The 27945-nt window shown below is 65.5% G+C and overlaps 1 protein-coding gene across 1 annotated transcript; it reads right to left on the reverse strand.

Moving 5' to 3' along the window:
- Nucleotides 1–980: 980 nt before the first annotated feature.
- On the reverse strand, nucleotides 981–26297 carry JAG2 (jagged canonical Notch ligand 2). Its single transcript, XM_035261711.3, has 26 exons — nucleotides 25906–26297; nucleotides 25311–25661; nucleotides 17136–17193; nucleotides 15170–15421; nucleotides 15011–15071; nucleotides 11426–11556; nucleotides 11201–11320; nucleotides 10893–11006; nucleotides 10559–10672; nucleotides 10204–10317; nucleotides 10078–10124; nucleotides 9785–9958; nucleotides 7989–8139; nucleotides 7756–7908; nucleotides 7568–7681; nucleotides 7184–7297; nucleotides 6975–7088; nucleotides 6640–6756; nucleotides 6368–6395; nucleotides 6200–6285; nucleotides 5448–5561; nucleotides 5224–5339; nucleotides 4610–4852; nucleotides 3889–4020; nucleotides 2736–2892; nucleotides 981–2464 (listed from the first exon to the last, which is right to left on the reverse strand). Exons 1-26 carry the CDS (start codon nucleotides 25969–25971, stop codon nucleotides 1968–1970), a joined length of 3738 nt encoding a protein of 1245 aa, XP_035117602.2. The 5' UTR covers nucleotides 25972–26297; the 3' UTR covers nucleotides 981–1967.
- Nucleotides 26298–27945: the final 1648 nt, after the last annotated feature.

The following is a 27945-nucleotide window of genomic DNA, read 5'->3' on the forward strand; positions in this document are numbered from 1 at the left end:
CAGGATCTCCTACCAGCATGTGTCCCTGCATACCTGGCTGAACACAGTGGAGGAGCTGAGGGGAGGACCCCCGCTGGAGTGAGCACACACCGCAGCTCACTTGCACGGCCTCCGGAGTCCACAGCAGCAATGCTCAACAGCAGACATCCAGAGTAACTTCTGCAGCAACCAGCAAGTCTTAAGAATTACCAGGTCAGAACTGCCATTCATTCATTCACCCATTCGTCTGCTTGACCTGTGCAAGGCAGCCTCCCTCGCGGCTGTCACAGGGCTTTTTCCTTCCCTTTTGTACAGATCTGGCTCTTGGCTTTGCTCCTTCACTGTGTTGACCCCCTGCCCCTCACAGCGGGGTAAAGACTTGCATCTCACTCACAGATGGCTCGAGTCAGCCTTCCATGCCCTGCGGCCACCACGCCATGTTCCACGTGGCTCCATCAGTGAGATGCAAAGCCAGCTCCAGGGCCAGGTGGAAGGGCTGCTTCCCTTCTGCCCGCAGTCTCTCCAGTGTTGACCTTGCGTCCGAATGAACAAGCATAACAAATGAATGAATGAATGAATGAATGAATAACAGTTTTGACCTGGTAATTCCTTAAGACCTTGATAGTTCTTTGTGGGTAAGAAATTTTATAAAACAGCTGTTTGTCATCAGGGTCCAGTGCAAGGCACCTGCAGCTCCTGGTACTCGGAGACTGTCCCAAGTCTCCTCTCCCAGCGGCTCCAGGCCCTGGTGTGGGTCTCAGCACCACCTCTCCCGTTCCCAGGAAGGTTTTGGCCAAGCCTGTGTCCACCACCTTGGCATGTCAACACATTTGAGGCCCTGACTCAGCAGGACCGTCTCACCCTCCACAGCCACCACAGCCACGTGGACCAACACCCAGCATGGGCCCAGTGCCCCATGCCTCTCTGCTGGCGTCGCTCTCCCCAAATCCGACTCCAAATACAAAAGGAACAGCATCCAAAGAACAAGGGAGGCTGGAGTGTTGAAGTTATTAAATCAAATATACAGAGTGCTTCCTTTAATATGTACACATTTACAAAAATGCACTTTCACCAGGAGGGGCAGCCGGGGCCGGCAAGGGGCAGCACCTGGTGCCACGGCACACATGGACAGTTGCAAGGGGTCTATGTGAAGGCACTTGTCATGAGCTTCAGTACTGCCGCCGTCCCAGGAGGGGAGAACTGCGCAGCAGGAAGGGCACTTCTGAAAGCACAGTGGAGAGATCGTTGGAGCGGGTGTTCCGGGCAGGAGGAAGCACGGACGGCCAGCGGGATGGGGCTGGCTAACAAGCGCAAGATTGACCCACTGGCCTCAGGCCACGCCGATGACCTCAAGCCCCACTGACAACCACAGGTGCTGCCAACAGCCACAGGCCGTACTGGCAGCCAGGGCCGCATCAATAACCAGGGTCCCACCGACCACGTAAGTCCCACTGACAGCCACAGGTCCCATTGACAGCCACAAGTCCCACTGAGAGCCATGGGCCACACCATCAGCCACGGGTCCCAACAGCCACAGGCCACACCATCAGCCATGGGTTCCACTGACAGCCACAGGCCACAGCAACACAGCCATGGGTCTCAATGGCACTTCGGCCTGGAGCCACAGAGAAACCCAAGTGAGGAATAAAAGGAAGATTCTGTAAACAGTGCACAACCTCTGGTAACAAACGCTACGCGATTTGGTGAGGACGCAGACACCCTTTCTCTCTCCTGCCACACAGCGAGTGCCATGCGCGGGAACTTTACAAAAATAGCAACTATCCGAGAATTCCCCATTGTCTTCTGCCTGACAGCTACTGAATAATTTATACAAGGTTAAAGAAAGGTAGAAAATAAACATTTGTTTTTTGTTTTTGGTGGTTTTTTACACAAAATAAAGAAACTATGCACATGGCCTTGGCCTCCAGGTCTGGCAGGTGGCGTGGCTCCCACGAGGGTGTCGGTCCCGGCCCAGCTGGTGGCCGCCCCTACTCCCTGCCGGCGTAGCGAGTCTCATTGATGCTCCTGACCGCACGGTTGTCCACTTTGGGGCCCGCGGACCGGCGGGCCGGCCTCCCCGGCGAGTGGCCAGGATCTTTGGTGAATTTGTGCGAGAGGAATTTCTCCGCTTCCAGGGAGTCCTCCTCACCACGGCCCAGGTCCTCATCCTCCTCGTCCTCCCTGACGCCCGCATGACTGGCTGGCCCAGGCAGCGTGTCGTCCGCCCTGTGCAGTGGCGGCGTGAAGTTCTTGCACTGGTAGAGCACGTCCTTGTGGCCCCCGCCGCCCCAGGGGCCGCCCGCTGGCCGCTCGATGGGGTTGCGGATGGGGTTGAGTGGGGCCCACTGGTTGTTGATGCCCTCCTCCCGCGGCAGCCGGCTCCTCTCTCGCTCTTTCCTGCGTTTGCGTGTCCACCACACGCACAGAACCACGCATGCCAGCCACAGCATGCTGAAGGCTCCACATAGCATGGGCACCAGCAGACCTGGGGGCCGGGGAGAAGGGCCAGTGGGTACTGAGGCCAGGGCGGCTGCAGGGTGCTAGCCACATACCCAGGCCTGGGCCAGGCGGCCAGGACCCACCTTCTGGTTCCTGGCTTGTAGGGAGAGTCCCAGGACGGAGCCTGGGGGCCGGGCAGCTGGGGCAGCAGGTATCAGGGACTGCTGTGTTCCCGGTGGCTGCACGATAGGCTGGCTCTATGCCCCAAAGCCTAAGCTGCCAGCCTGGCGCCTTCCCAGGCCCACCTCCCGCCTCACCTGTGGAAGAGCCTCCCACGACAAGTGTCTCCACCTTGACCTCGGTGACGGCCAGGAGAAGCGAGCTGTTCCCCCGCTGGGTGATGGCGGCCACGATGGCGTGGGCTGCACCCTGGATAAGGCTGCTGTCAGGCAGGTCCCTGGCAGGGCTGAAGGACTGTAGCAAAGAACAGCATTGCAGGGACAACCCGAGGGCCCCAGAGCCTGCCCCCAGGACTGAGGCCCTGGCCACAAGGGAGTATGGCGCACGGGAGAGCCTGGGGTCCTGCGGTGGGGACCTCAATAACAGGCAGTGAGTGTGTTGAGGGGGAGGGAGGGTGGGGGGTGGCGCCGTCCACGGTGCCTGACACTGCTCTGATGGCTGTCCCTTCCCTTCTCATCTGCTCCCAGCCCCTACCCCACCTAGGGGCCACGCCCCAAGGGCACCACAAATCTAGCACCTGCACGAGGCCATGGTGACCCAGGGCTATGCCCTTGTCTCCACCACGTGCCTGATGGTGCCGAGACCCGTGCTGGCTCACTTCTCACATCTGTCCTCTGCCTCTACTGCCCTTCCGTCACCCAGCAGCACCCACCCATGTCCCCGACCCCATCTGTGGTGGCTTTAGGACACCGAAACACTGTGTGTCCCTCCGTGCCTGGCCATGACCTCTGCCCGCCACACTGTGCCCTGGCCACACCCACTGCTCTGCACACACTCACCATGGCCCGCCCCCACCACACCATGATCCGGAACATTTCCTCCCCTCTCTGAGTACAAGCCCACCCCAGTCTCAGCTGGCCCCCTTGGTACCCACTCACATCTGACACCCCCCAGAGCTGGGGCAGGTGCCAGTCCCAAAGCCTCGCAGGGTGGCCTGAGCCCCCAGATTCCTCTGCTGCCTGTGATGTGAGGACACAGAGGCAGAAAGAGCAGGGGACCAGGCGAGGACACAGCTGCAGGGCAAGCGGGCTCCAGCCCACAGCCCTGCCCATCCTGATGCTGGCTGGGCCCAGGGAGCAGCTCCTGCAAGGGCCTGTAGTGTGGGCAGCGAGGGGCCACAGCCCCAGCCTGGGGAGACATGCCTGCCTGCAGTCCCTCCACACCAGGACCAGCCTTGCCGGAGCCTCTGCCTAGCAATGGCCAAGGTGCTGCCCACCACTAGGCACTCACCACAGCCACCTCCACGGCGCTGGCCTCCGAGGACGCCCGGTCACAGAGAAGCACTAGCAGGCGGTCCCGCGCCACAGCCCTCGTGGCTGGCAGAGAGCGGATCCCAGAGCAAATGGCGCCCACCGTGGTGCCCTGGGTAGAGACAGATAGCAGCGCATGGGCAGAGCAGGGCAGGGAGGGGCCGAGAACCTGACACCTATGTCCCTGGACCGGTGCTGTGGGTACACGCAGGACCCACCCCACAGCCTGCCCAGGAGAGCAGAGCAGAGATGCCAAGGGCCTAGTGGGGGCAGCTTCCCACCTGGCTGTGCCCTGCACCAGGAGGCAGGGGACAGCACCCCCCACCCATCCTCATGGAGGAGCCAGCACCACCTGCAGGCAGCTGGGGGTAAAGGTAGAGCAAGCTGCAGCCCCTCCTAGGAGACGAGACCCAGCTTCGGGCACACAGCAGACAAAGGTGGGTCCCTGGCCAGGGCAAAACTGCCCGTCAAGCTGCAGCGCAAGACCCAGGCTGAGGCAGCCACGGCACCATCAGTCCTCAGGACAGCTGGACCAACAGGCACCCCACGCTGGCTGCTCTCCCGGCCTCCTCTCTGTGACCAAGAGTGACTGTTCGGCCAAATGGCCTCCCTGCCCCATGGGGCTGGGCTTTGGCCACGCCGAGAGCAGATGCCGACAGGTGTGTGGCCTCTGCAGGCTCAGACGCCGCCACGTCCCTCACCTGCGGCACATGGTCACGACTGAAGCGCAAGGTGAGGCGGGCGCAGTTATTGTCCAGGTGGCTGGAGCGAGGTAGGCAAGGGGTGCTCGGCGGCTCTTCTGTGCCACACTCCCCCCAGGCCTCACAGGGTGGACGCAGACATTGGCCTGGGGCCTTCTCTAGGCACCTCTGTCCCAGCGGGCACTGGGCACTCAGGGCCTCGGGCTGGCCGGACAGCAGACAAGGCTTCCACCCACACCACACCTGGACAGGTACACACAGGAGAGTCAGATGCAGGCGCACGAACCAGGACCCACAGGCAGGTGCAGGTCCCACATGGCAGAGGGACATCGCCCAGGTCTGCAAGCCCCAGGGGCTCCCAGGGAGGCAGGTCAGGCTGGACAGCAGACGGGGCAGGCGGAGCACAGTGGGGCACAGGCCAGGCCTCTGCGTCCCAACCTTACATCAAGGCGTGGGGCCTAGCTGGGCTCCCTTCTCCCTGGGTGTCCCTCAGAGGTGGGCAGATAGCTCTCAGCCCACCCTGACCCCAGCACCCGCCTCCTGATATCATGGAGTGGTCAGATCAGCAAGCACCAGCCTCGGGCAGGGCAGGGAGGCTCCCAGGCAGCCCGCACCTTGCTGCAGTCACGGCGGCCATCCAGGCAGCGGCAGCTGTTACACTCTTCCACCCAGGAGCTTCCGTGTGGGAACGGAGTGCCCTGGGACCAGCAGGACCTCCCGAACCCGATCACTGTGGGGAAAGGGGGCTCAAGGGTCAGCAGTGGGCATCTGGCCCTGGAGCCGGGTCTCACCCATGCCCCCAACCCGACCCAGCCCACGGCAACCACACAGGGCCTACCTTCCTGGCACCGGGGGCCGGCTCGGCCGGGCGGGCAGCTGCAGCGATACCCGTTGATCTCATCCACACACGTGGCCCCGTAGGCGCAGGGTGAGGACTGGCACTCATCAATGTCTGCCGGGAGAGCGGCCGCTGCTCAGCACAGTGAAGCCAATGCCCACCACAGGACCAGCATGGCCTAGGGCAGCAGGGAGCCAGGGCACGCGGACGCAAGCCCCAGCACAAAGGCCTTGCCAGCCCTGCAGGGCCCACCTGCCCCACCGCCCAAGCTGCTACCTGCCCAAGGCCTTCCTGAACCCAGCCTGACCCTGGCCCAACAGCACCCTCCTCCATCTATCTGCCTCTGCAGTGGGTCTCTCCCGTCCTGGATTGGCCCCAGCTGCTGGGTCAGAGCAGCCAAGAGGCGCTGGACACACAGCTGGGCCGACATCCAGGACAGCAGCCCTCCAGCCACAGAGGGTCCCACGTCAGGCCACCCGCTCAACCCCCACGGCTCCCATCCTTCTCCTCCCTTGGCCCCAGAGTGATCCGTGGGGCTGGGGCCCCCCACTTCATCACTTGGCAGGGTATGCCCTAGGAACCCCACAGGACACAGACATGTGGGGAAACTGAGGCTCAGAGGCAGGAAGTGGTTGTGGCCATACTGCCCTTCAAGGGATATAGATATTAATGTCCCCAGACTCCTGCAGACTCCTCAGCTGGGCTGGAGGGGCTCCCAGGGCTGAGGCCACAGCCCCCGACAGGCCACTCACTGATGCGACAGTCGGGCCCCGCGAAGCCGGGTGCACACTCGCAGCGGAACCAGTTGACCCCGTCAACACAGATGCCACCATTGTAGCTGCAGAGCAGAGGGTGGGCGTCAGGCGGCCCCTGCGGTAGGCCAGGTCCCGCCCCTGCTGCGGCCCCAGGGTGCCACTCACCAAGGCAGAGGGTTGCAGTCGTTGGTATCTGGTTTGGGAGAAGGAGGCAGAGAATCAGTGCCCAGCCCTGAGCATGCCAACCTCCATCCAGTCTCAGCATAATCACACTGTGGGGCTGGGGAGGTCAGGGTCAGGGGCCTGGGCAGGGCCATCAAGGAGGACGCCTTTTGTTGGGGTCAGGGGCAGCAGCATGGGAATGGGGAGAGAGTTGGGGGCAGGATGTGTCTGGGTGGAGAGAAGCGACAGCCACCCACGCGCCCTCCCACACTCACTGTGGGTGCAAGTGCGGCCCTCCCAGCCATCCCGGCAGATGCAGGAGAAGGAGGCCCCGCTGCCCACACAGGTGCCCCCGTTCACACAGGGGTTGGGCAGGCAGCTGCTGTTCTTGGCTGCAAGGAGAGGAGGAGGAGGAGGAGGAAGCTTCTCACCTGGCCCTGGGGAAGGCCCCAGGTCTCCACACCACACCCCCAACCCAGACAGGGCAGAGAAACCCGGGGCAGGGGGCAGGAGTGGCCCTCGTAAAAGACCCCTCGGCCCAGAATGCGTGAGGGAGCAGCTCCTGGGAGGGCCCGTGCCCGGGGCGGCAGGGGCATCGGAGGCTCCTCACCCACGGTGCAGGTGCTGCCTGTCCAGCCAGGGGGGCAGGCACAGCGGAAGCTGTCGCCGCTGTCATAGCAGGTCCCACCGTTGCTGCAGGTGTAGGGGTCGCACTGGAACTCGCCTGTGGGCAGATGGGCCGCTCAGCAGTCAGGCCCCAGACCGCCAGGGCCAGGGTCCTGGGGCAGCCGCCGGCAGCCGGGGCCTGTGGGCACTCACGTGAGTGGCAGGTCTTGCCCTTCCAGCCGTCGTCACACGCGCAGTAGAAGTCGTTGACCAGGTCGTAGCAGCGGCCGCGGCTGTGGCAGGGATCGGGAAGGCAGTCGTTGGGATCTGGGGGCGAGGACGCCGGTCAGCGGGCGGGGGGTCACCGGCGCTTAGGGAGAGCTTCCCGGGGGAGGAAGCACTGGAGCTGGGCCAGGGAGGGCAGTGGGGCAGGGAAGGAGCATCGGGGGTGGGGAGCTGGCCCTGGGCACCGGGCAGCAGCACCCTCTGCCTAGGCCCTTCCAGGTACCGGCCCGGCAGTGCCCACCTTGGGCTGTTGAGGGGCCCACAGGGACGGAGGCACACATGGGCCACGTGGGTGGGCGCCGGGACACTCACTGATGTCGCAGAGCTCGCCCTCCCAGCCACTGGGGCAGAAGCAGCGGAAGGCGTCCACCTCGTCGATGCACGTGCCCCCGTTGCGGCAGGGCTGGCCCAGGCAGTCATCGATGTCTGCAGGGGCGAGCGGGTAAGCCGGGGCCGCAGCCCAGCCCGGCCCCAGCCCAGCCCCCGTCTTGGCTACTCACTCTCATGGCAGTAGGTGCCAGTAAAGCCGCTGTCACACACGCAGGAGAAGTTGCCCGCTGGCTGACTGATGCAGCGTCCATGGGGGCCGCACACGCCGGAGGCTGCTGCACTAGGTGCCCCGGGCCCCGTGTCCAACCCGCAGCCGTCGATCACTGTGGCGGGCAGTACGGTTCGGGAGTCAGCCCCACCCCGCCCCACCATCTCCCCCACCACCCCACGCTGCAGCCAGCACCTCTGCAGGCCCCGCTGGGGCACGGCTCCCGGGGCACAGAGCAGTTCTTGCCGCCAAAGTCGTCGGGGCAGGCGCAGTAATAGTCACCCTCCAGGTTATAGCAGCGGGCACCGTTCCGGCAGGGGCTCGGCTCACAAAGGTCGACATCCACCTGCAGGGTAGGGGGACGCCTGTGAGAGCCCAGGCTGGGGACACAGGCCAGGCCTCTGTGGCTACAGGAAGGCAGATCTCAGGGAACCTCAGGCCCCTCCACCCTGGCCCAGGCAGTGCCAGCCAGAGCCCAAGACCCCTGCCCAACTGAGACTGCCCAGGCCTTGTCAGTTGAACACCGACACCTGAGGACCCTCACCTCCATCCCCACTTCCACTGCAGCCCTCAGGAGGGGTCAGGCCTTGGCACCGCTGCTGGCAGGAAGAGTAGCTCCTGACCCCCTTACATACTGCCCGGCCACCCCCAGAGCCAAGACTGGGTTTTTCCAGGGCCAGCCCTCGCCATGCTTACAGGACCTGAGGTCAGACCCCAACCCCTTCCCCAGGCCCCAAGAAGCCCTCTGGATAGGAGGCCCATCCTCCACACCAAGGTGAGGGCAGGGTCTTGGGCTGCCCAGGGTGGGAGGGAGGTAGGTCAGGGGAGGTCGGGGAAGGGGTGGTGGGGAGGTATGTCAGGGGAGGTGGGGGAAGGGGTGGGAGGGAGGTGGGTCAGGGGAGGTAGGTCAGGGGAGGTTGGGGAGGGGTGCGAGGGGGGTGGGTCAGGGGAGGTTGGGAAGGGGGTGGTGGGGAAGTGGAGAAGGGAGTGGGAGGGAGGTGAGTCAGGGGAGGTGGGGGAGGGGGTGGTGGGGAGGTGGGTCAGGGGAGGTGGGGGAGGGAGTGGGAGGGAGGTGGGTCAGGGGAGGTGGGGGAAGGGGTAGGGGGAGGTGGGGGAGGGGGTGGGGGGCGAGGTGGGTCGGGGTGGGGGGGAGGTGGGTCGGGGTGGGGGGGAGGTGGGTCAGGGGAGGTGGGGGGGTGGGGAGGTGGGGGACGGGGTTGGGGGAGGTGGGTCAGGGGAGGTGGGGGAGGGGGTGGAGGGTGGTGAGTCAGGGGAGGAGGTGGGAGGGAGGTGGGTCAGGGGAGGTGGGGGAAGGGGTAGGGGGAGGTGGGGGAGGGGGTGGGGGGCGAAGTGGGTCAGGGGTGGGGGGGAGGTGGGTCAGGGGTAGGGGGGTGGTGGGGAGGTGGGGGACGGGGTCAGGGGAGGTGGGTCAGGGGAGGTGGGGGAGGGAGTGGGAAGAAGACAGCGAGTAGGGAAGCAGGGTTGGGCGGTAGGGTATGGGGTGGGAGGGAGACGGGGGTTTTGGATGCAGGGGATAAGGAGAGATTGGGGGAGGGTATCCAGCACAACAGATGCTCAGGAGAGGAGAGAGGTGCTCACTCGGACCCAGGACTTACCAACGGCAGGTGCATGCTCCTCCACCATCAGGCACCCACCTTGCCCCATGTGCTCTGCCCACCAGAGCACCCTGCCCTCCAGTCCCAAGGGGTTACACAAATGGACAGATGGGCCTGGGCAGCCAGCAGCCTGCGGGGGGCTCCTGGCCTAGGACACCAGGATGGCCCGTCACAACAAACAAGGCCCACAGGTGGCCAAGACTGTGACAGCCCCAGCCGCCCACCCGACACCTAGGGAGGTCTAAGCCTGGGATGCCATGGGGACACCTACCCCTGCATCACCCTGTGGTCACTGAGGCCCCGTGATCAGATAACGAGGCCTACCCTACAGCTCCCAGAGCAGCAGGTGGGGCAGGGTGGCCAGGCACACCTCACCTCGCAGAGAGGCCCGGAGAAGCCCTTGGGGCAGTGGCAGCGGAAGCCGTCGGCCAGGTCCTCGCAGAGGCCGCCGCTGTGGCAAGGGCTGCTGGCACACTCATCTCGCTCCAGCTCGCAGTGCCGGCCTCCAAATCCCCGTGGGCACACGCACTGGTACCCGTTCACTAGGTCCTGGGCAGGCCAGCCGGGTGAGCCTCCTGCAGGCGCCCCAATGGCCCCACAAGCCCCACGCCACACACCCTCTGGGCCCCGCAGTCCCCACGCCACACACCCTCCCGGCCCCACCTCACCTTGCAGGTGCCCCCGTGCTGACACTGCCCTCGACAGTCGTTGACGTCTGGGGGCAGAGGAGCAGGGTCAGAGGTGGGGTCCCATGCGCCGCGGCCCGCCTGCCAGTGCCCACCCCCCATACTGACTGATGTGGCAGTTGACGCCTTTCCAGCCCGGTATGCAATCACAGTAATAGCCGCCAATCAGGTTTTTGCAAGAAAAAGCATTAAGGCACGGCTTCCCTTCACACTCATTGGCGTCTGTGAAAGAGACAAGGGGGAACCATGGGCTCGGGCCCTGCCTGCTCTGCTGCGCCACGCCTGGTGCCGGCAGCCCAGCAGCACCCGGAGCCCAGCAGCACCCGGACCACCCGCAGCCCAGCAGCACCCACAGCCCAGCAGCACCCGGAGCCCAGCAGCACCCGGAGCACCCGGAGCACCCGCAGCCCAGCAGCCCCGCATGCACAGCCCATGCTCCTGCGCACATGCTCGGAGCCCTTACCCAGCTGGCAGGTGGCCCCCACCCACTGCTCGGGGCAGATGCACTCGAAGCCATCCACCTGGTCCACACAGGTGCCACCAGCTGCACATGGGTTCGAGGCACACTCATCAATGTCTGCAGAAAACAGAGAAAGTTGGGGCCATGGCTGTGATCCATGGGAATGAGGTCCCCGCGAGCAGGGGGGACCACAAGCCAGGGTCTTCCTGACATTTGTCCTCGCCAAGACATTCACAGCCACACATGTGGACTTGACCACCGAGCCCCACCTCAGAGAGCTGCCCCATTCCCACCACTGATGCCAGGCAGCGTCCCCTGCCCACGTGCAGATACTCACCAAGGGCACAGGTGGGCCCGCTCCAGCCTGATGGGCAGTGGCATTCAAAGCCAGACGGCACCTCATGGCAAGAGCCCCCGTTGGCACATGGGTTAGAGGCGCAGGCGTGCTCAGCTGCAGAGTCACAGAGGGGGTGGAGGCTGGCGGCCGGGCCCCCAGCCTTCCACAAATCCTCCCCAAGCCCACGGGGCCGCAAGCTGGGGGTCAGACTCCCACCACACAGGCCGCCAGAGGAATGGGGCCTCACCGGCTCCCCAAGGAACCAGTCTCTGCCTGGCTGGGACTTGGGGGGCATCCCCCCAGCGTACCCTTCTCACAGTTCCTCCCTGAGTAGCCGTCGGGGCAGGTGCAGCGGTACTGGTCGGGCTCAGCATTGATGCACGTGCCTCCGTTCGTGCAGGGGTGGTGGTTGCCACAGTAGTTCAGGTCTGCAGGCGGCGGGGGGAACGCTCAAGGAAAAAGCCTGGCCCCCACTCCCCGGCCTCCCGCCATGTGACGGTGAGCATCAAACCCGCCCCCCACCCCACCACCACCTTTGTCACAGAGCAGGCCGCCCCAGTTGGTCTCGCAGCTGCACTGCCAGGGCTCCACGCAGCTGCCGTGCACGCAGCCGGGGTAGGGCACACACTCGTCGCAGAACCTCCCTTGCCAGCCGTAGCTGCACCTGGGGAAGGGGAGGGGCGTGAGGCCCGGTGAGCTGTGGCGCCCGAGGGCAGCAGAGGAACCAGACGCAGTCACTCCGCCACACCCAGGGCCAGCGGGCGGCCTCAGGCTTTTGAACTGCAGCAGCCCCAGCCAGGCAGGGGTTACGGCCCCACCAGCCAGCCCCACTGTCACGGGCATTCCCGGCCCCTGGCGGCTGACGTCAGCCCAGCTGTCCCGTCACTCCTCCCTGAGCTATTTTGGGAGTCAGCCGTGAGCTGGGCCCCGAGAGCAGGCGCCAGGAAAGGAAGGCCCTGCTGGGACCCCGGGTATGAGAATGCTGGCTCGGACTCACCAGATGCTGCCAGGGCCAGGCAGCACCAAGGGCTGGGTAGGCTGGTGGGCAGCAGGGGAGCACTCCTGACCCTGCCTCAGCCATGTGGCCCTGGGCACAGCACGCGCCCTCACCCCCACTTCAAAGGCAGTCATTTCTCTCCCTCCCAGTAAAGTCCCACAAAGTGTCCATCTCACAGATGGAGCTACTGAGGCCCACAGGCTGCCCCGGGCCAGCCCTGCACAGGCTAGTTCCACATGCTGGAGAAGCTCCAGCGCACCCTCGAAAACGGCCTTCAGGGGCCTCTTGGCCCCCAGGCCTGGCCCTGCCATAGGCTATCAGTCAACATCCCCCCTTGGGGGTCCTTCAGGAGGGGGAAGGTGACCAGGGCAGAAGCTGGCCTGACTCAAGGGTGCCGCCGCCAGCCTGTGATGATGACGGCCGAGGCCCAGCGGGCTGCCACTCAGGCCCTGACGGGACGCTGGGGGGCCCTTCCTAGAACTCTCAGGTCCTGCAGGACAAGAATGACGTCCAGGCCACGTCACTTCCACGTCGGCACCCGCCACACTTTATTTTTGTAAAAGGAAAGAACCACGGCCCTTCCTGAGCTGCCCTCAAGCCACACAGCCAGCACCAAAGGCCTAGCAGCCCAGCTCAGCCACCACAAATGGGGAAACTGAGGCTGGGGAGAATGCGTCTCCAGTCCCCAGCCCAGAATGCAGTGATCCATGTGGGGGGGGTCTCACATCCCTCCTCCATGGACATGGAGACCCAAGCTCAGGGCGGGGCTGTGCACACCTTGGGTCACCCACCAGGGAGCGCCACAGTCAGGATCAGAGCCCAGCTCTTGTGAGTCCCAAGGGCGTACTCTCAACCCAGGGCGGGGCAGCCCACGCAGGCCCCCATCTCCCGGTTTCCCCAGCCAGCAGCCCCAGGGCCCTGGAGAGGCCGCAGCAGGAAGGCACGGTCATCTCCGCAGCATCCGGTGGGGGGGCGCGTCCTGCGCTGGAACCTGAGCTGGGGCTTCGGCAACAGCTGGGCCTCCCCCGCAGGGCCAGTGGGAGGGGCGGGCGGGGCTCACCTACTGCCCCACCCACCAGGCCCCTGGACTCCTGCTCCTCATCTTCCTGTGGGGGGGGGGGAGGGGGAAGGGCGGGGACAGCCGACTTCTAGGCCACCTTCCTCCAGCCTCGGTGGGACTTTCCGGCTGCCAGCCCCCAGCCATCCAGGTTGTGTGGTCACGCAGGGTGGCCTGCACAGGCCAACTCCCACAGGCCTGCCTCTGCCCAGACCAGGCCCACCCTACTGCACTTCCTGGCCTGACTGGAGGCTCACGTACCCGGCCGGGCATCCCTGTGTGCACAAGTGACCGGGTGGGTGGGCCCAGCCCTGCTCGCCTCCTTGCCCTGGGACTGGGCTCCTCACAGGAGGCTCCAGGCCACTCAGCCATGGGGCCTGCGGAAGAGCCACCCACCTCCCAACCCTGGCTCCCAAACTCGGCCCCTCCTGTTGGAAACACCAGGCTGTGTGGCCCTGGGGAAATCATTTTGCCTCTCTGTGCCCCAGTGTCCTTGTCTGAGAAGCGCCCATGGAGGAAAACCCACTCCTCAGAGAGAGATCCTGGAACCCCCTGCAAGCCAAGGTGGGCTGGAGGGCAGCACTCACGTCCACCTGCTCTCCCCGCCAGCTCGTCCCCTCTCCCGGGCTCCCCAGCCTGCTCATAGACAGGAAGCTCCCTGATCAGAGCCCACACCCACTCCAGACTCCGGGCCCAGCCCCTCCTGCTGCCCCTCCACTTCTCTGCTCCACTCTAGGGCAATGCCAGCCCCCCAGCCTGATCCCCCACACTCTGGTCCGGGTCCAGAGGCGTCCACTGTCTGCACTTGGCTACGAGACCCCGGCCACTCGTGGAGGCCCTTGCCGGCTCCTCCTCTATGTGTCCTGACCTGTGGCGGCCACGACCGGCCCCTCAACCTCCCTCCTCTCCATCTTCCCCCTCCTTCCAGGCTTTAAACTCCTGAGTGCCACACACCCCAATGTGGCTCGGGCTGGTCCTCGCCCATAAGCTTTCTCAGTGGCTCCTGGCGCCGGACAGGCGTCCCCCTAACGCCATCCACCCCACTGCTGCCCCTGCCTGCTCCTCTGTGGCCACTCTTCCTTTAGTCGGAGGGTCCACTCTTCAGCAGTTTGGGGTCTTCCTGACCCCACACTCTTCCTCCTTTATCAAATCCCTGGGATCCACCCCAGGGTGTCTGCAGGCCCCTCTCCACCTCCCGCTGGCCCCTCTCCCCCAACCCCCATGTGCCCTGCAGCATCTTCCTCCCCACAGCCTCTTCCTCGCAGCCTCCCCCTCGCGGCCTCCTCCCCGCAGCCTCCCCCCCCACAGCCTGCCCCTCGCAGCCTCCTCCCCGCAGACTCCCCCCCCACAGCCTGCCCCTCGCAGCCTCCTCCCCGCAGACTCCCCCCCGCAGCCTCTTCCTCACAGCCTCCTTCCCGCAGCCTCTTCCCCACAGCCTCCTCCCCGCAGCCTCTCCCCTGCAGCCTCCTCCCCACAGACTCCTCCCGGCAGCCTCCTCCCGTAGCCTCTTCCCCACAGCCTCCTCCCCGCAGCCTCTCCCCTGCAGCCTCCTCCCCACAGACTCCTCCCGGCAGCCTCCTCCCGTAGCCTCTTCCCCACAGCCTCCCGTCTGCTGTTTCCACATGCAACAGCTACCACGGCCCTTCCACCCACCCTGCCCAGCTACCAACCTGCCAGCAGCCTGTCTTCCCTCCCTGGCCCTGCAGGCCTCTCTCCCAACCCGTCTGCTCGGTCACCTCTCACCGCCCACCCTCTCCCCACGGGCAGTGCTACCATGTCCCCTGCCTGTGCCCCATCTCCGGGTGGCTGGCAGTCCCCAGGCCTCTGCCCCCTGGCCACGTGGCTGTCCAGCCAGCCTCCCCTGATCTCCTCACCGTCCTCATGGGGCTATCATCAGACATACGGGCTCAGACATATTCCTACCACACTGACTGAAGAGCCTCCCGCTCGCCCTGTGCCCGACCTCCAGCCAGCGCCAGGAGACTCCTGAGAGCCAGGCTGTGTGTGCCAGCGCCGTCTGCTGCACTGGGACGGAAGGGCGAAGACAGACCGCAGTGCACTCACCTGCACTCCCCAGGCACGCTGCATCCTCCATGGAGCAAATTACACCCTTGTTTACACACGGCTGCGAACAGAGAGGAGGAGAGGCTCTGCTGCAGCCGGCCGGCCCCAGGGCCTGCGCCCGGCCTGCCGAGGCCCGCGGCCCTCCCCGGCGGCCCTCACCTTCCTTGCACTCCCTGCCCATCCAGCCGTCCATGCAGGCCTTGTTGCCGTACTGGTCGCAGGTGTAGTGGCCGAAGAAGTCATTGCGGGGCCGGCAGAACTTGTTACAGGTGGTGCTGTAGTAGTTCTCGTCACAGCGCACGCGGATCTGCAGCTCCAGGTGCGCCACGTGGCCGCTGAAGTGCAGGCTCTTCCAGCGGTCCTCAGGGTTGATCATGCCGGCGTGGGACACCCGCTCGATCAGCAGCTCCTCTTGGGGGGGCGGCAGAGTCAGCACAGGCTGGAGGAACCCACCCAGCCAGGTGGCCTCCGGGGCAATGGGGAGGGGCAGGAGAAGTCTGCCGCACAGCGAAGCCGGCACAGCAGGAGGCAGCACAAGGAGGGCAGGCCCACTGGCCAGGCTGCTGCAGAAAGCTCAGGGCCCAGGAGGCCTGTCCCTCCCGCCACCAGCCTGCGCTCCTGCTCCCACTTAAACGCAGAGGGTCAGGGGGCCTGGCTAGAAGCTGGGGGGCTGCAGGGAGGGCTGCTGAGACCACGGGCTCCACAGAGAAGGCACGGCTGCGGCCAGGGTGTGAGTCCCGGGTCCCACACCTGTGCCCGCCCACTGCAGCCCTGCTCCAGCACCTGCACCCGCCTGGGCACCGTGTCCAGCCCTTGCCAGCACAGGCATGGGTCTCCACTGCCCTCCCATCTCCTGCATTGTGACCGGCTCCCACAAATGCCAAACACCGCCACCGTCCCCACCTCCAAACAAGCCTCCCCGAAGGTCCCCAAGACAGACATAGGTTCAGGGACCTGCTGGCTAAGCCTCACTTTAAGTAAAGCCACCGGGAGACCAGGGGCTGGGGGCAGCCACAGCTGCTGGTGCTGATAGGCAAGGTCCATGTGCCAGTCCCTGTGGCTCAGCACAGCTTCGACTTTTTCCACAATAAAAGGTGAAGGGGTCCTCCAGACCCCACCTCTCCTGCCTCATGGGCCAAGACCTGGGAGGACTCTGTGCTGGCCCACTCCCCACAGGGCCTCCTGGCCGCCCCAGCCTCTCCGGGCCCACATCGTCAAGAGCCCTGCCGACCTTGCTCTGGCCTCAGCCCACCCGTGGCTCTGCCACCCCCTCAGGGAACACCCCTCCCCTGAGCCACTGGGGTCCCCACAGCTGCTGCTCCCCACCCAGACACCCCCACCACCGTCCCTGCCCTGTAAACAGCGCCTCCACTCTGCTGGCAGCTGGGATTCCCTGGCCCCGCTCTCTCACCATCTCCAGCCCACTGGCCCACCCCATGCCTCCACTTCCGAGAGCAGCTAGAGCCCCTCGTCCCTCAGACTGCCCCGGTCAGTCACCCTGACATGCCCAGATTCATGTGGCAGCTCCTCCCTGGTCTCTGTCCTGGCCCCAAAGACAGAGCCCGTGTCCTCTCAGTGGCTTGCCAGCCCTCGTGATTTGGGCATGGCCCCGGGGCCCCTCCTGCCCTTCCCACACAGCAAGCCCACTCCTGCCTGGGCCTTCACACAAGCTGCTCCCTCGGCCTATGGGTGCTTCTGCATTCACCCATGGAAGCCCTCCCCGCCTTACCCCTGCAGGGCCCTGCATAGGCCAGTCAGCTAGCAGGCAAGCCTCAGGGAGACAGCCACCAAGGCCCCGTGCTCCAGGACAGACAAGTAGAGGGGGCCATAAAGCCGGAGAAACACTCAAGGGTGTCACCTCCACTGAGTCACTGACATGGGCCCCAAAAGAGCACACCCAATATGACAACAACGTAGATAAAGCCGGGACGAGGGAGGAAAGGGCATGCACAGCTCTGCAAATCCCAAATGTGGCGGAGCTTCCCGGCAGCCAGAGCAAAAAGGGATACAGCACACATGATCCTCTGGGTAAAGGAAGGCCTTGTAGCAAGCAGGCAGAGGACCTGGGCCCTGCCGCCAGTGCCCTGAAGCTGAGGCGCGGCCGCCTGCCCCAGGGCTCACTCACCATTCGGGGTGGTGTCGTTGTCCCAGTCCCAGGCCTCCACGATGAGGGTGAAGGAGCGCTGCAGACATGGGAGGGTGCGTCAGGTGCCGGAGGCCGCACCTGTGCCCTGTGCAGGGTGGGACAGGGCCCGGGCTTCCAACTCTGCCCCTGCGTCTGCCACGCTCCGGCCCTTCCTCCCTCCCAGAGTCCTCACAGGACCCACCACCCTCTTATCCTCAAGCCACGTCCTCTGCGGAACCAAAAATGGCCCAGCTCCAAAAAGGGAGACTACCCCTCCGGGCCACTGAGGCTCAGGCTCCCTACCGTTGGGTACCAGAGGCCCAGCCTGCCCTGAGCTGGCTCAAGTCAGCATGGGGCACAGGAAGAGCGACTGGGGGGAGGTGGGCAAGGGGCAGCCTGGCTGGAGTAGCCATAACGGGGGCCCAGAGGCCCGGGACCTGAGCGTTTCCCTGGTAACGCCTCACCAGGGATGACCACTCGAGGAAATGTGAGGCCCCGCCACCAGCCTGCCAGAGAGGAACAGGGCCCGGTCGCCCTGCTGGCTGCTCTCCACCAGGTGCACAGGGGTGGCCAAGTAGAGGGTGCCCAGCCAGAGGCCCCGACAGGCCTGAGCTCAGGTCCTGCAAGTACGTGGCACACGGGCAAACCCACACCTCCCTTCACCCCCACAGGACAGGGGGCAGGAGGGGCGCCTGCAGTACAGTTGAGGAAACTGAGGCCAAGAGGCCTGGGAACTGTCCCAGCATAGCCTTACCCCATGGCCACTCCATCTCTGCCCCCAGGACGCCTCACCCTTGTACACCAGCCATGGTGACAGATGATGCTGTCACCTGAGCCCCCGCCTCCAGAGCACGAGCAGGGAACACAGGCTAGAAGTGGGGAGCCATCCCCACCCGGCTTCCAGAACCCTCCCTAGCCACAGCAGGCTGTCACCAGGTCCTCAATCCCACCTCTCAAGTCTCCCTTAAACCTGTTTTCCCACATCCCACATGGCTCCGCCAGGCCACAGGGTCAAGTTGCTGCCCATCTCTAGGGCTCCCTGAGGCCATCATGGCCTACAAAGCCCTGCCCACAGGAACCGGGAGATCTCCAGAGATATGTCCACATGCCTTGAGAGGCTCCGTCCACACTAACCCCAGGGCTCTGTCTATACCCCCAAGAGCTCCATCCACACCCCTCCAGAGCTCCATCCACACCCCACAGGGCTCAGTCCACACTAACCCCAGGGCTCTGTCTATACCCCCAAGAGCTACATCCACACCCCACAGGGCTCAGTCCACACTAACCCCAGGGCTCTGTCTGTACCCCCAAGAGCTCCATCCACACCCCACAGGGCTCAGTCCACACACACCCCCAGCGCCATCCACAACCCCCCAGCTCAGAGCACTCTTGAGGCTTCCGAGGCTCCTACCCACCCGCTCCAGCCTGTCCACCCCTGTCCTCCTGGAGCACCAACCTCAAGGCGGCACCTGACCAAGCCCTTCCCCACGCCCGGTGACAGCCACTTCCCGGCATCTGGCATTTGGCTCCTTCATTCACACCAAGGATGCAGCAGGCTCGGCTTTGCCACCAAGGATGACAACCTCTGGCCAGCGAGGCTCGGGGAAAGTGGCAGGGAGCAGGGGCTGTCGTTGTGACGAGGCCAGGCCAGCGCAGCACAGCGGCTCACACCTGTAATCCCAGCACTTTGAGAGGCCGATGTGGGCAGATCACCTGAGGTCAGGAGATGGAGACTAGCCTGGCCAATATGGTGAAACCCCATTTCTACTAAAGATATAAAAATTAGCCAGCCATGGTAGCAGGTGCCTGTAGTCCCAGCTACTTGGGAGGCTGAGGCAGGAGAATCACTTGACCCCAGAAGGCAGAGGCTGCAGCAAGCAAGAGGACTGCGCCATTGCGCTCCAGCCTGGGCAACAAGAGTGAAACTCAGTCTCAAAAAACAAAAAAAGAAAAGGCCAGGCCAGACTTCAGAGGGGTGATGCCTGGGACTGAGGCTGCAGGGTGTTGGGGGGAAGTGAGGGAGCTGCATGGCAGACCCTACAAGGAGGCCCAGGGGCCAGGAGCGCAGAGCCCACAGGGACTGTGGGTCACGCCGTAGACCCAGCACCCAGCACGGACATCCTTCCCGAGGCTAAGCGAAGTGGGGCTGCTGGGGGTCTGAGTGAGGTCTGGGACCTGCCAGGCTTTACGAGTCACTCTAGCCATTGGACAGGAGCCAGCGGGGCCAGGAAGCGGCAACAGTGGGGTGAGAGGATGGGGCCACCATGGGTCTAAGAGCAGCTCTGGCCGCGGGGCAGGCAGAGGAAGGCCAGGCCTCCTGGTCTCCCGGCACAGCCACACCTGGGCCTCAGGGCCAGCAGGAAACCCCATGCCAGCCGCTCAGGTAGGATTACTGCCACCTTCGCCTGAGCCCAGGGCTCTGGTTACGTGCTCCCACGGGGACGTGCGCCTGCCCGCCGCCTAGAGGGCCCCACCGCCCGCCAGCTGGGGTGCCTACACCTGGATGGCAAGAAGTCATCCAGAGAGAACCTGAGCCGGCTCACAGGGCGGCACCTGCAGCCTCACCCCACCTGCCGCGCCCTCCCGGCCCCTCTCGTTCCCCAGGGGCCAGCCTCCAGGACTCAGTCGCCTGCTTTGCAAACAGCAACCTCTCACCCTGTCCTTCCTGCTGGTGGGCCACGGTCTAGGACAGGGTTTCATCAACACCAAACCCCTAGAAAACAGGATGGACACGAGGGCCTGGGTTGGGGGGGCTGGGGGGTGGGCATATTGTGCCCTTCTAGGAATGGGGCTGGGGCCTGTGGAGATGTGGGCCTGGGGCCAGCAGGGGCAATAGGGGCAGGGTGGACTGGGGGCTCTGGGGACAGGTCAGAGACCCACCACCTGCCCAGGTTCCCCAGCAAGCAGGAAGAGGAACCCAGGCCCTTCCTTGAGGCCAGTCTAGCGAGGCTATACCCCGACCAGCCTCCGGAGGCCACGGGGGAAGGGCTTCATCCTTGCAGGCCCAGCTAAGCCTCTCCCTGCAAACCCGGCCACACTATCTGACCGCCTCCTCCATAGCCCAACCCCCCAAGATTAAGTCCAAACCCTCCTCCTGTCCCCAGGCAGGGGCACAAGTCACAGAAGCAGACACGGCATTAGATGTCCCACTCTAGGCCTAGGGTACCTCAAAGCCCAGGGCACCCCACAGCCCAGGCACTGCACGGCCCAGCATACCCCAAGGTCCAGGGCACCCCACAGCCCAGGCACTGCAGGGCCCAGCACACCCCAAGGTCCAGGGCACCCCAAAGCCCAGCACACCCCAAGGTCCAGGGCACCCCAAAGCGCAGTACACCCCAGGTCCAGGAAACCCCAAAGCACAAAGCATCCCACAACCCAGGGCACCCTAGATCCAGTACACCCCACAGCCCTGTGGCTCACAGTGCACCCCCAGTCCAGGGCACCTCACAGCCCAAAGCACTGCATGGCCCAGCATACCTCATGACCCAGGGTACCCCAAAGCCAAGGTGCTCCAAAGCCCAGGCATCCTAGGTCCAGTGCACCCCACTGTCCAGTGTACCCTCAATCTACAGCATCTAAAAACTCAGGCCACCCAGGTCTAAGGCACCCCAAAGCCCAGGGCACCCAAGGTCCAGGACCCCAATAGCCCAGGGCCCTGACTCTCTAGGCCAACACAGCCTCCTCCCCCTGCTGCCCCAGCCAACGCCCAACTTGGTTTCTTCCCTCAGCCTCCCGCATCAGCCTCCCGCCCCCCATGGAGCGCAGAGCTTGATGCAGGCGCCAGGAGCTGTAAGCGCAGATAACATTTCCTGAAACCTGAGCTTCCGAGAGGCCCAGGCCTCTGCCATCATCGTCGCCCGAGGGAGGGAAGAGGGGGCAGGGGCAAACAGCATCCCCTGGGCTAAGGGCTCCAGGGCCGCAGCAGGAGGAGCAGACCAAAGCCCACCCCATGCAGGGACCCAGACAGGATGCCCCACACCAAAAACCAGCCAGGGCCTTGCCTGGGTGCACCCCACCATCCCCAGCACACCCCCTTCCAGGTCCGAGAGCCCCCACTGTGAAGACGGTCAGCTGGGGCCTGCTAGCACCTGCCACGAAGCCCAGGATGATGCCAGCCACACCCCGCTCAGGCCTGGGATGTGGGGACAGGGACTCCGCTCAGGCCTGCGGTCTAAGGACAGGGACTCTGCTCAGGCCTGGGGTCTGGGGAGAGGGACTCCGCTCAGGCCTGTGGTCTAAGGACAGGGACCCCACTCAGGCCTGGGGTCTAAGGAGGACAGGGACCCCGCTCAGGCCTGTGGTCTGGGGACAGGGACCCCGCTAAGGCTTGGGGTGTGGGGACAGGGACCCCGCTTGGGCCTGGGGTCTGGGGACAGGGACCCTGCTCAGGCCTGGGGGACAGGGAACCCGCTCGGGCCTGGGGTCTGGGGACAGGGACCCCCACTCGGGCCTGGGGTGTGGGGACAGGGACCCCGCTCGGACCTGGGGTCTGGGGACAGGGACCCTGGCTTGGCCTGGGATTGCAGATAATTGTCTCCTCGTCCCCACACCACCACCAGCAACTCAGGCCAGAGCCCGGCACCGCAAATGCCCCTTTCCTGGCCTAGCTCACCCAACTCATCAAGACACCATGGAGCAGCACCCCAAGAGCCACAGTCTCCTCCCACCCCGGCCTGCAGCCCCCAGCCCCCGCTGCCTTCCCATCACGCTGCAGCCTTGATCCAGCCCACCCTGAGGAACCCGTGACAAACCCCCAGCCCACTCCCCAATCCTCCCTGGCCAAGGCAGCCCTCCCTGGCTCCTATGGTCTCCATGTTGCCTGGGCACTGAAAACCCCACCCTGCCCCATACCAAAGCTTTGAACCAGACCCCCAATGTACAAAGCAGACCCACCCTGAGTCCCCCCACAGGGCCACAGCAGGAGGAGCAGACTAAAGCCCACCCAACACAAGAACCCAGACACCCACATTCCATACCAGATAAGACAGCTCTCCTGGTCCCCAATGGGAAAGTGTGGGAAGGAGGAGTGGTTCTCAACAGACGGGATACCCTGTAGGGAGGGTGGGAGGCCAAAGCCCTGCCTGCCCAGCCCCAAGCTCAGTGCAGACAGGAAGCAGAGTGGGGCTAAACCACACTCCTGCCACGAGCCACTTAGGTGGCAGCACAGACCTCAGCATGGCCCACCTTGAGCCCTAGAGGGGCCAGATGCAGGGCGAGGATTCTGTAAGAGTCTTCCTCCCTGGGGGTAAGGGAGGGGAGGAAAGGGAAGGCAGGAAAAGGGAGAAATTGGGCAGGTCTGGCAGCCAGGCTGGGAGCAGAAGCACAGTCTGTGCTGGGTGCTCAGAAGCCTTATCTGATTTCATGAGACCCCCAATGAAAAAGCACCACCACACCCATTTCACAGGTGAGAAGAGCTCGGCCCCAGGCCCCAGGACCCCAGGCCTCCTGAGCTGCTTGACACAGGGTCAGCCCCAGGCCTACCTCCTACATCTGCAGGGCCCTCACCCGCCCTGCTCGCCCCACAAGCCCAGATCTGCCACGGGGACCATGCTCCAGCCACGTCACCCCACATAGCTGCCCTGGAGCCCAGCACACACACGCAAAAGACACAGCAGGAAAGACCCTCGCTCGCAGGCGGGCTCCTTGCTCCAGAGATGGGCCAGCCAGGCAGGTGTGGCTTCCAGCTCCACCTCTGAGGGTGGGGCCCTGGCTGCCCAGGTCACAGCCAACTGCCACCACCCTGCTCCTCCCTCAGCCAGCACATGCCCCCTAGGCCTGCCACCTACCAGGCCCCAGGACAAAGCTCCCTGCTGCCCCCACCACGACACTACTCTCCAAACCTCCATCACCACCTGTCACGCCCACAGAGCACCTGGGGGTGCGTACACACACCACCTGGGAGAATGTGGCCTCACCCTGCCAGCTACAAGCTAGGCACCAGGACATCCCAGGGGTCCTGGGGATGTTTGGGGATGGAGCCAGGAGAGGTGGGGCCTGGGCATCCCGCTGGCAGGTAGTCCACCACCTCTCCATGTCCAAGACCCTGGGCCCACCCACTGGGGGAAGCTGAGCCCAAGACCAGCACAGATCCATGAGTCGTAGACAGTACACAGACCTCGGCCACAAGAAACCAGGCCAGGGGGCAGAGGGCCACCCTGTCAGGCCTGGGTCACCAGCAGACCACAGGGTGGGAAAGTCACTCAGGGGCCAGGGGGGCAGAGGAGTGCACGCAGAGCCCAGAGGCCCCCACTCCTCTTCCAGAAGGCTCTCTCATACCCCCTACTCCAGGGAGCCCAAGAGTTCCACAGGCTTGGGCAGGATGCCACCCTACCCTCCAGCTGAAACCCTCAGCAGGACCCAGGGATTCTGAACTCAGTCCCTACCTTCCTGTCACCTCAGCTCACAGCATAGAGCTGGACCCTGGGCAAGCCAAGGCAGCATGGCCACGGGCTGCCATCGCCCAAGTGAAAATACAGGAATGCTGGCATCACGGCTCTGCTCCCGCCTGGCAGGCAGGCCACACAGCAAGAGACCAGGGCTGCCCCCAAACACACAGCTATGCCACTGCCCCGGCCCCCCCACCCAGAGACAGGCCACCTGCCCCCTCCTGGGGCATTCGAGGAACCGGCTGGGAGCAAGAGGCAGGGAGGAGAGCTGGCCCCGAAACCCAGTGCCCGGGCTCCAAGGAAGGCAAGGGCCTGCCCGGTCCCATCCCACACCTGACCGGCTGGCCAGCGGGGCGAAGAGCCAGGGCAGACACGCGATAGCCCGCCACATTCCTCCAAGACCTCCCTGCCCCCACACCCCCTGCTGCCAACTCGAGCAGAAAACACATCCTCAGGTAGCGATGTGGGGCCACGCTGGCTCAGGCCCAGGTGCAGATGACAGGCTGCGGGCCCTGCTCAGACCTGCCTGTGCCGCTGTGGGGGTGAGGGGCTGGGCTTCTCACAACTGCCTGGGCCCTCCCATGCCCGCCCCTGCCTTCTCCATCTGGGGGACACTTTCCCCACTCTGAGGCCCTGGGTCAAGGGATACCCAGCTGGGTGCTCAGGGGTTGGGGACACGGCCAGAGGGGACCGTGGCCAGCTTCCAGGGCTCCGAAGCTACAGCACAGGACTGGGAGCCAGACCCGGCAGGTCCTGTCCTCCACTCGCAATCTCTTTGGGACCCAGGGTACCAGGTGGACACACTCCTGTGCCTCCTGCTAGCTGGAACCATTCCCTGGCTCCCAGCTTCATCTACTCCCTGATCACAGGTGGGCATGGCCCTCTCGTTCAAGCCCTCACCCACTTCCAGACCCCCAACACGGTGACCAAGCAGAGAAGGACCTCGAGCACCGGTGCAAGGCCCTGCTCCAAACAATGAGGTCAGGCGCCTGAGGCCCGGGCCTGCCCCACCACCGCTACCCACCCGCCGCTATCCACCCACGCCCCGAGAACCAGTGGGTGAGTACCTGTCTCCCAGTGACACTGGACACCTGTCCTCCCAGCATACCCAGGCCAGGGCCCCTGCCTGAATAACCACCTCCCAGGGGAGAGCAGGGAACCCCGACTCAGCTTCTGCCCCTCCCAAGAATAACAAAACCAAAAAGAACCCACAGTGCCACACAAGGTCACAGTACCAGGATCCCGCTATCTCTGCTTCTGAGGGATCTTGGATCAGGGGCTTCCGCCGACATAGGCGTTATGTGTTAGACTCTCCCGGGCCTAAGTCCCATGGCGCCCGCCCGTGCCCCCTGGGCATCCAGGAAACTGCTGGGCAGGCGCAGGCTGGCCACGGTCCCGGGGCGGCTCCGTCAGGGCCTGCCCTAGACCAGCCCCAGCACGCGCTGTGCACTTGCCTCCACAGCCTGCCCGGGACAGGGGCGCCTCGCCTCACCTCCCCACCCAGACAGACACGCGCAGGACGACGCAGGCACACGCCGCAGGCCGCCGCGCACGCGGAACGCCGCCGCCGCGACCCGGCTCCCGGTGGCCCCGCGGCCCCCGCGCGCCCACGTGGCCAGGCGCGGACCGAGCCCCCAGAGCACGCGCCCCCTGCCGGCCCCGCCCCGCCTGGGCGCGCGCGGCCCGCACGCAGGCCCGGCCGCAGGTGCTGGGGGGGCCGCGGAGCGCGCGGGGCTGGGGTGCGGAGGGAGAGGGAAGGGCTGGAGCGCGAGGGGTGTAGCTCACGTACCGGCCAGGCGAACTGGAAGGGGATGACGACGAGGCCCGGGTCCTGGTCGCCGCCAGCCCGAGCCCGCGCCCGCGCCCGGTCCCCCGCAGCGCCGGCCGGCTGCAGGTAGAAGGAGTTGCCGCCCAGCACAGGCGTGGCGCCGTGGCCGTAGTTGCAGGGCCCCGTGGGCGTCACCTTGGCCTGGTACTCCTTAAGGCACACGCGCACGTACGTGTCGCACTCGTCGTGGCCGCAGCCCCCCGCGCGCGTTGTCCGGCCGTCCCCGTCACAGCAGGCGCCGCTCAGCAGCTCCCCGTTCACGTTCCGCAGCGCGCTCAGCTGCAGCTCGAAATAGCCCATGGGCCGCGCCGCCTAAAAATAAGGCAGCGGGAGAGCGGAGGGAGGCGCGGGCTGGGGTCCGCGGGCCGGCGCCAGAGGAGGGGGAACAGGCCCCGCCGCCCCGCCCCCACCCAGCCGCGCCCGCCTGGAGCCCCTGTCGCCGCGCGCAGCCGTGAGGGCTTCCGAACCGCGGCGGCCCCAGGCAGTGCCCGCCGGCCCCGAGGGGCGGCCCGGTGCGCCCCGTCCGTGCCCCCGCCGCCCCCGCCGCCTGGCTCACCTGCACCCAGAGCGCCAGCACCAGCAGCAGCCGCCGGGGCAAGCGCCCCCGGCCCTGCGCCCGCATTGCCCCCGCGACCCGCCCGCCCGGCCCCGCCGCCGCCGCCGCCGCCGCCGCCGCCCGCGCCCGGATCCCGGCCGCCGCGCCGACCTCCCAGCGCCCGCAGAGGCAGAGGCAGAGGCAGCGGCAGCGGCAGCGGCGGCGCGGGCGGGGTCGAGCGCAGCGCCGCGGCGCGCGGGCCTGGAAGGCGGGCGTGCAGGGGCGGCGGCTCCGGCTAGCTGGCGGCCGCGCTCTGGCGGCCCGGCCCGGCTCCCACCCGGCGACGGCGAAGGCAGAGGTTCCCGGCCTCGGCTCTGCGCGCCCGCGCTCCCCGCACCGCAGCCAACAAGTTCGGAAAGAGACTGACAGCTCGCTCGCCCATTCGTCACCCGCGCACCTGCATATGCATGAGGGGGCGGGGCCGCGCCACGGGGTGGGGCCGGGGGGGGGGACCCGGGTGCGCCCCAGGCTTTAAAGGAGGCGGAGGGCGTCGCCTGCCAGCGCCCCAGCCCGGCGCGCGCCTCCCAGGGCGCCCGGGCGGCGGGGGCACGAGTCCTCGGGGTTAGCGCGGGGGCCCCGGCATCGCCGGCATCGCCAAGCTGCCTCCCCTCCTCCGCCCGAGCTCCCTCCGGTTGTCAGGAGCCTGGGGTGGGGCGCCCTGAGGTTGCCGTATGGTCCCCTCCCATCGGTGCACCACTGCCGCGCTCCTCGTGGTCCCAGGGGAGATGCCGCCTCCAGCTCGGATTAGGGCTGGGCCACCACGCGGGGTGGCGCGGCCCTGAAGCCAAAGCCCGGCTCAGCCCCTACTGCCCGCCCCCCACCTCCTCCGGGAATCTCCCCCTCTCCGCACTGCTCCTGCCGCCTCCACGTGGACTGCAGGGGGCGCTGCGCCCCTCCGACGCCCCTGCCCTCCCCTCTGCGAGGCGCGCGGGTCCAGCAGCCAGTCAACACATGCTCCGGGGTGCTGACTGCTCAGCTCCGCGCTGGCGTGGGGGTCGCCAGGCCATGCCCCCAGGACATCCTCAGGCCGAAGGTCTGGGCTTTGGGGGGCGAGAGGCGGGAAACCGGGACAAAGGTCGGCAGTGCCTGTCCCTGAGGGCTACCCCAAGAGAGGCCTCCCCCTACTGCCCTGGTCAGAAGGCTTCCTGGTCCGCAAGCTTCCACACCCCACCCTCTGTCGCCTCCTTGCCCGCTCCCTGGGTGACCTCGAAGCTCTTCCACAGGGTCAATACCAACGGCAAGTGCCTCTCCTCCACTGAGTGTGGTCCCTTCCAGCGCTAGGGGTCACCTTGGTGGTTCAAGATCCCCATATGACCCAACGGGTCCCCACCCCATCCCCATGATCACTGAGCTGTCTTCTCTCCCCCAGCTCCTCTGGCAAATCCGCCCTGTGCCTGGAGCTGGGTGGCAGTGCCACCATGGGGCTGACGGAAGAGAGCATCGAAAGCACAGGTTTGGGCTCTATTCAGGCACTGGGGACCTGGCCAAAGGAAGGCAGGAATGTAGGCACTACCCTCTCTTGCTAAGAGTGCCAGTACAGTCTGCACACGGAAGCAGTGGCCTGTGAACACCCCACACGCAGGGTCTGCCTGCCCCTTCCCTGTTTAGCAGCCCCTCCAGGACCCAGGCCACAGGCTCAGCTGAAGGTCCCTAAAGGGCCCCCCATGCCCACCTCAGCTGGCTCTGCTCACACAGAGTGCCCACCCCAAACCTAGTAGCGGGTAGGCTTTGTGGGGATGAAGACACAAGCCAGAAGGAGGCCCGCACAGAGACTCCCACCAAGTAAGAGCTGTGTTCAGAGCTGCCGCCTTCCCATGAGTGGGCCGGGATTATGCCTGCAGGTGGAGGGGCTCCCTATGGTGATGCCACCTCTCCTGTGCTTTGACCTGGGGGTAGGTACTCAGGTACCTGAGAGAGGAGGGCCCTAGGAGGACAGAGGAGCCCCCTGACCAGCTCCAGAGGCCCAGGGCTCCATCCCCACCTGTGCCCACTGCCCCACTA

The sequence above is a fragment of the Callithrix jacchus genome, chromosome 8 (assembly GCF_049354715.1).
Source record: "Callithrix jacchus isolate 240 chromosome 8, calJac240_pri, whole genome shotgun sequence".
NCBI classification, from domain to species: domain Eukaryota; kingdom Metazoa; phylum Chordata; class Mammalia; order Primates; family Cebidae; genus Callithrix; species Callithrix jacchus.

Bases quoted from the DNA above. Each gene is read 5' to 3' on its own strand.
- JAG2 (XM_035261711.3), bottom strand. From the start codon at position 25,971: ATGCGGGCGCAGGGCCGGGGGCGCTTGCCCCGGCGGCTGCTGCTGGTG. The intron at 8,140-9,784 runs GTGAGGTGTGCC...CCTACCCTGCAG, and splicing joins TCTCCGGGCCTCTCTGCGAG to GTGGATGTCGACCTTTGTGA. The intron at 5,562-6,199 runs GTGAGTGGCCTG...CTCTCCCGGCAG, and splicing joins GGGGCCCGACTGTCGCATCA to ACATTGATGAGTGCCAGTCC.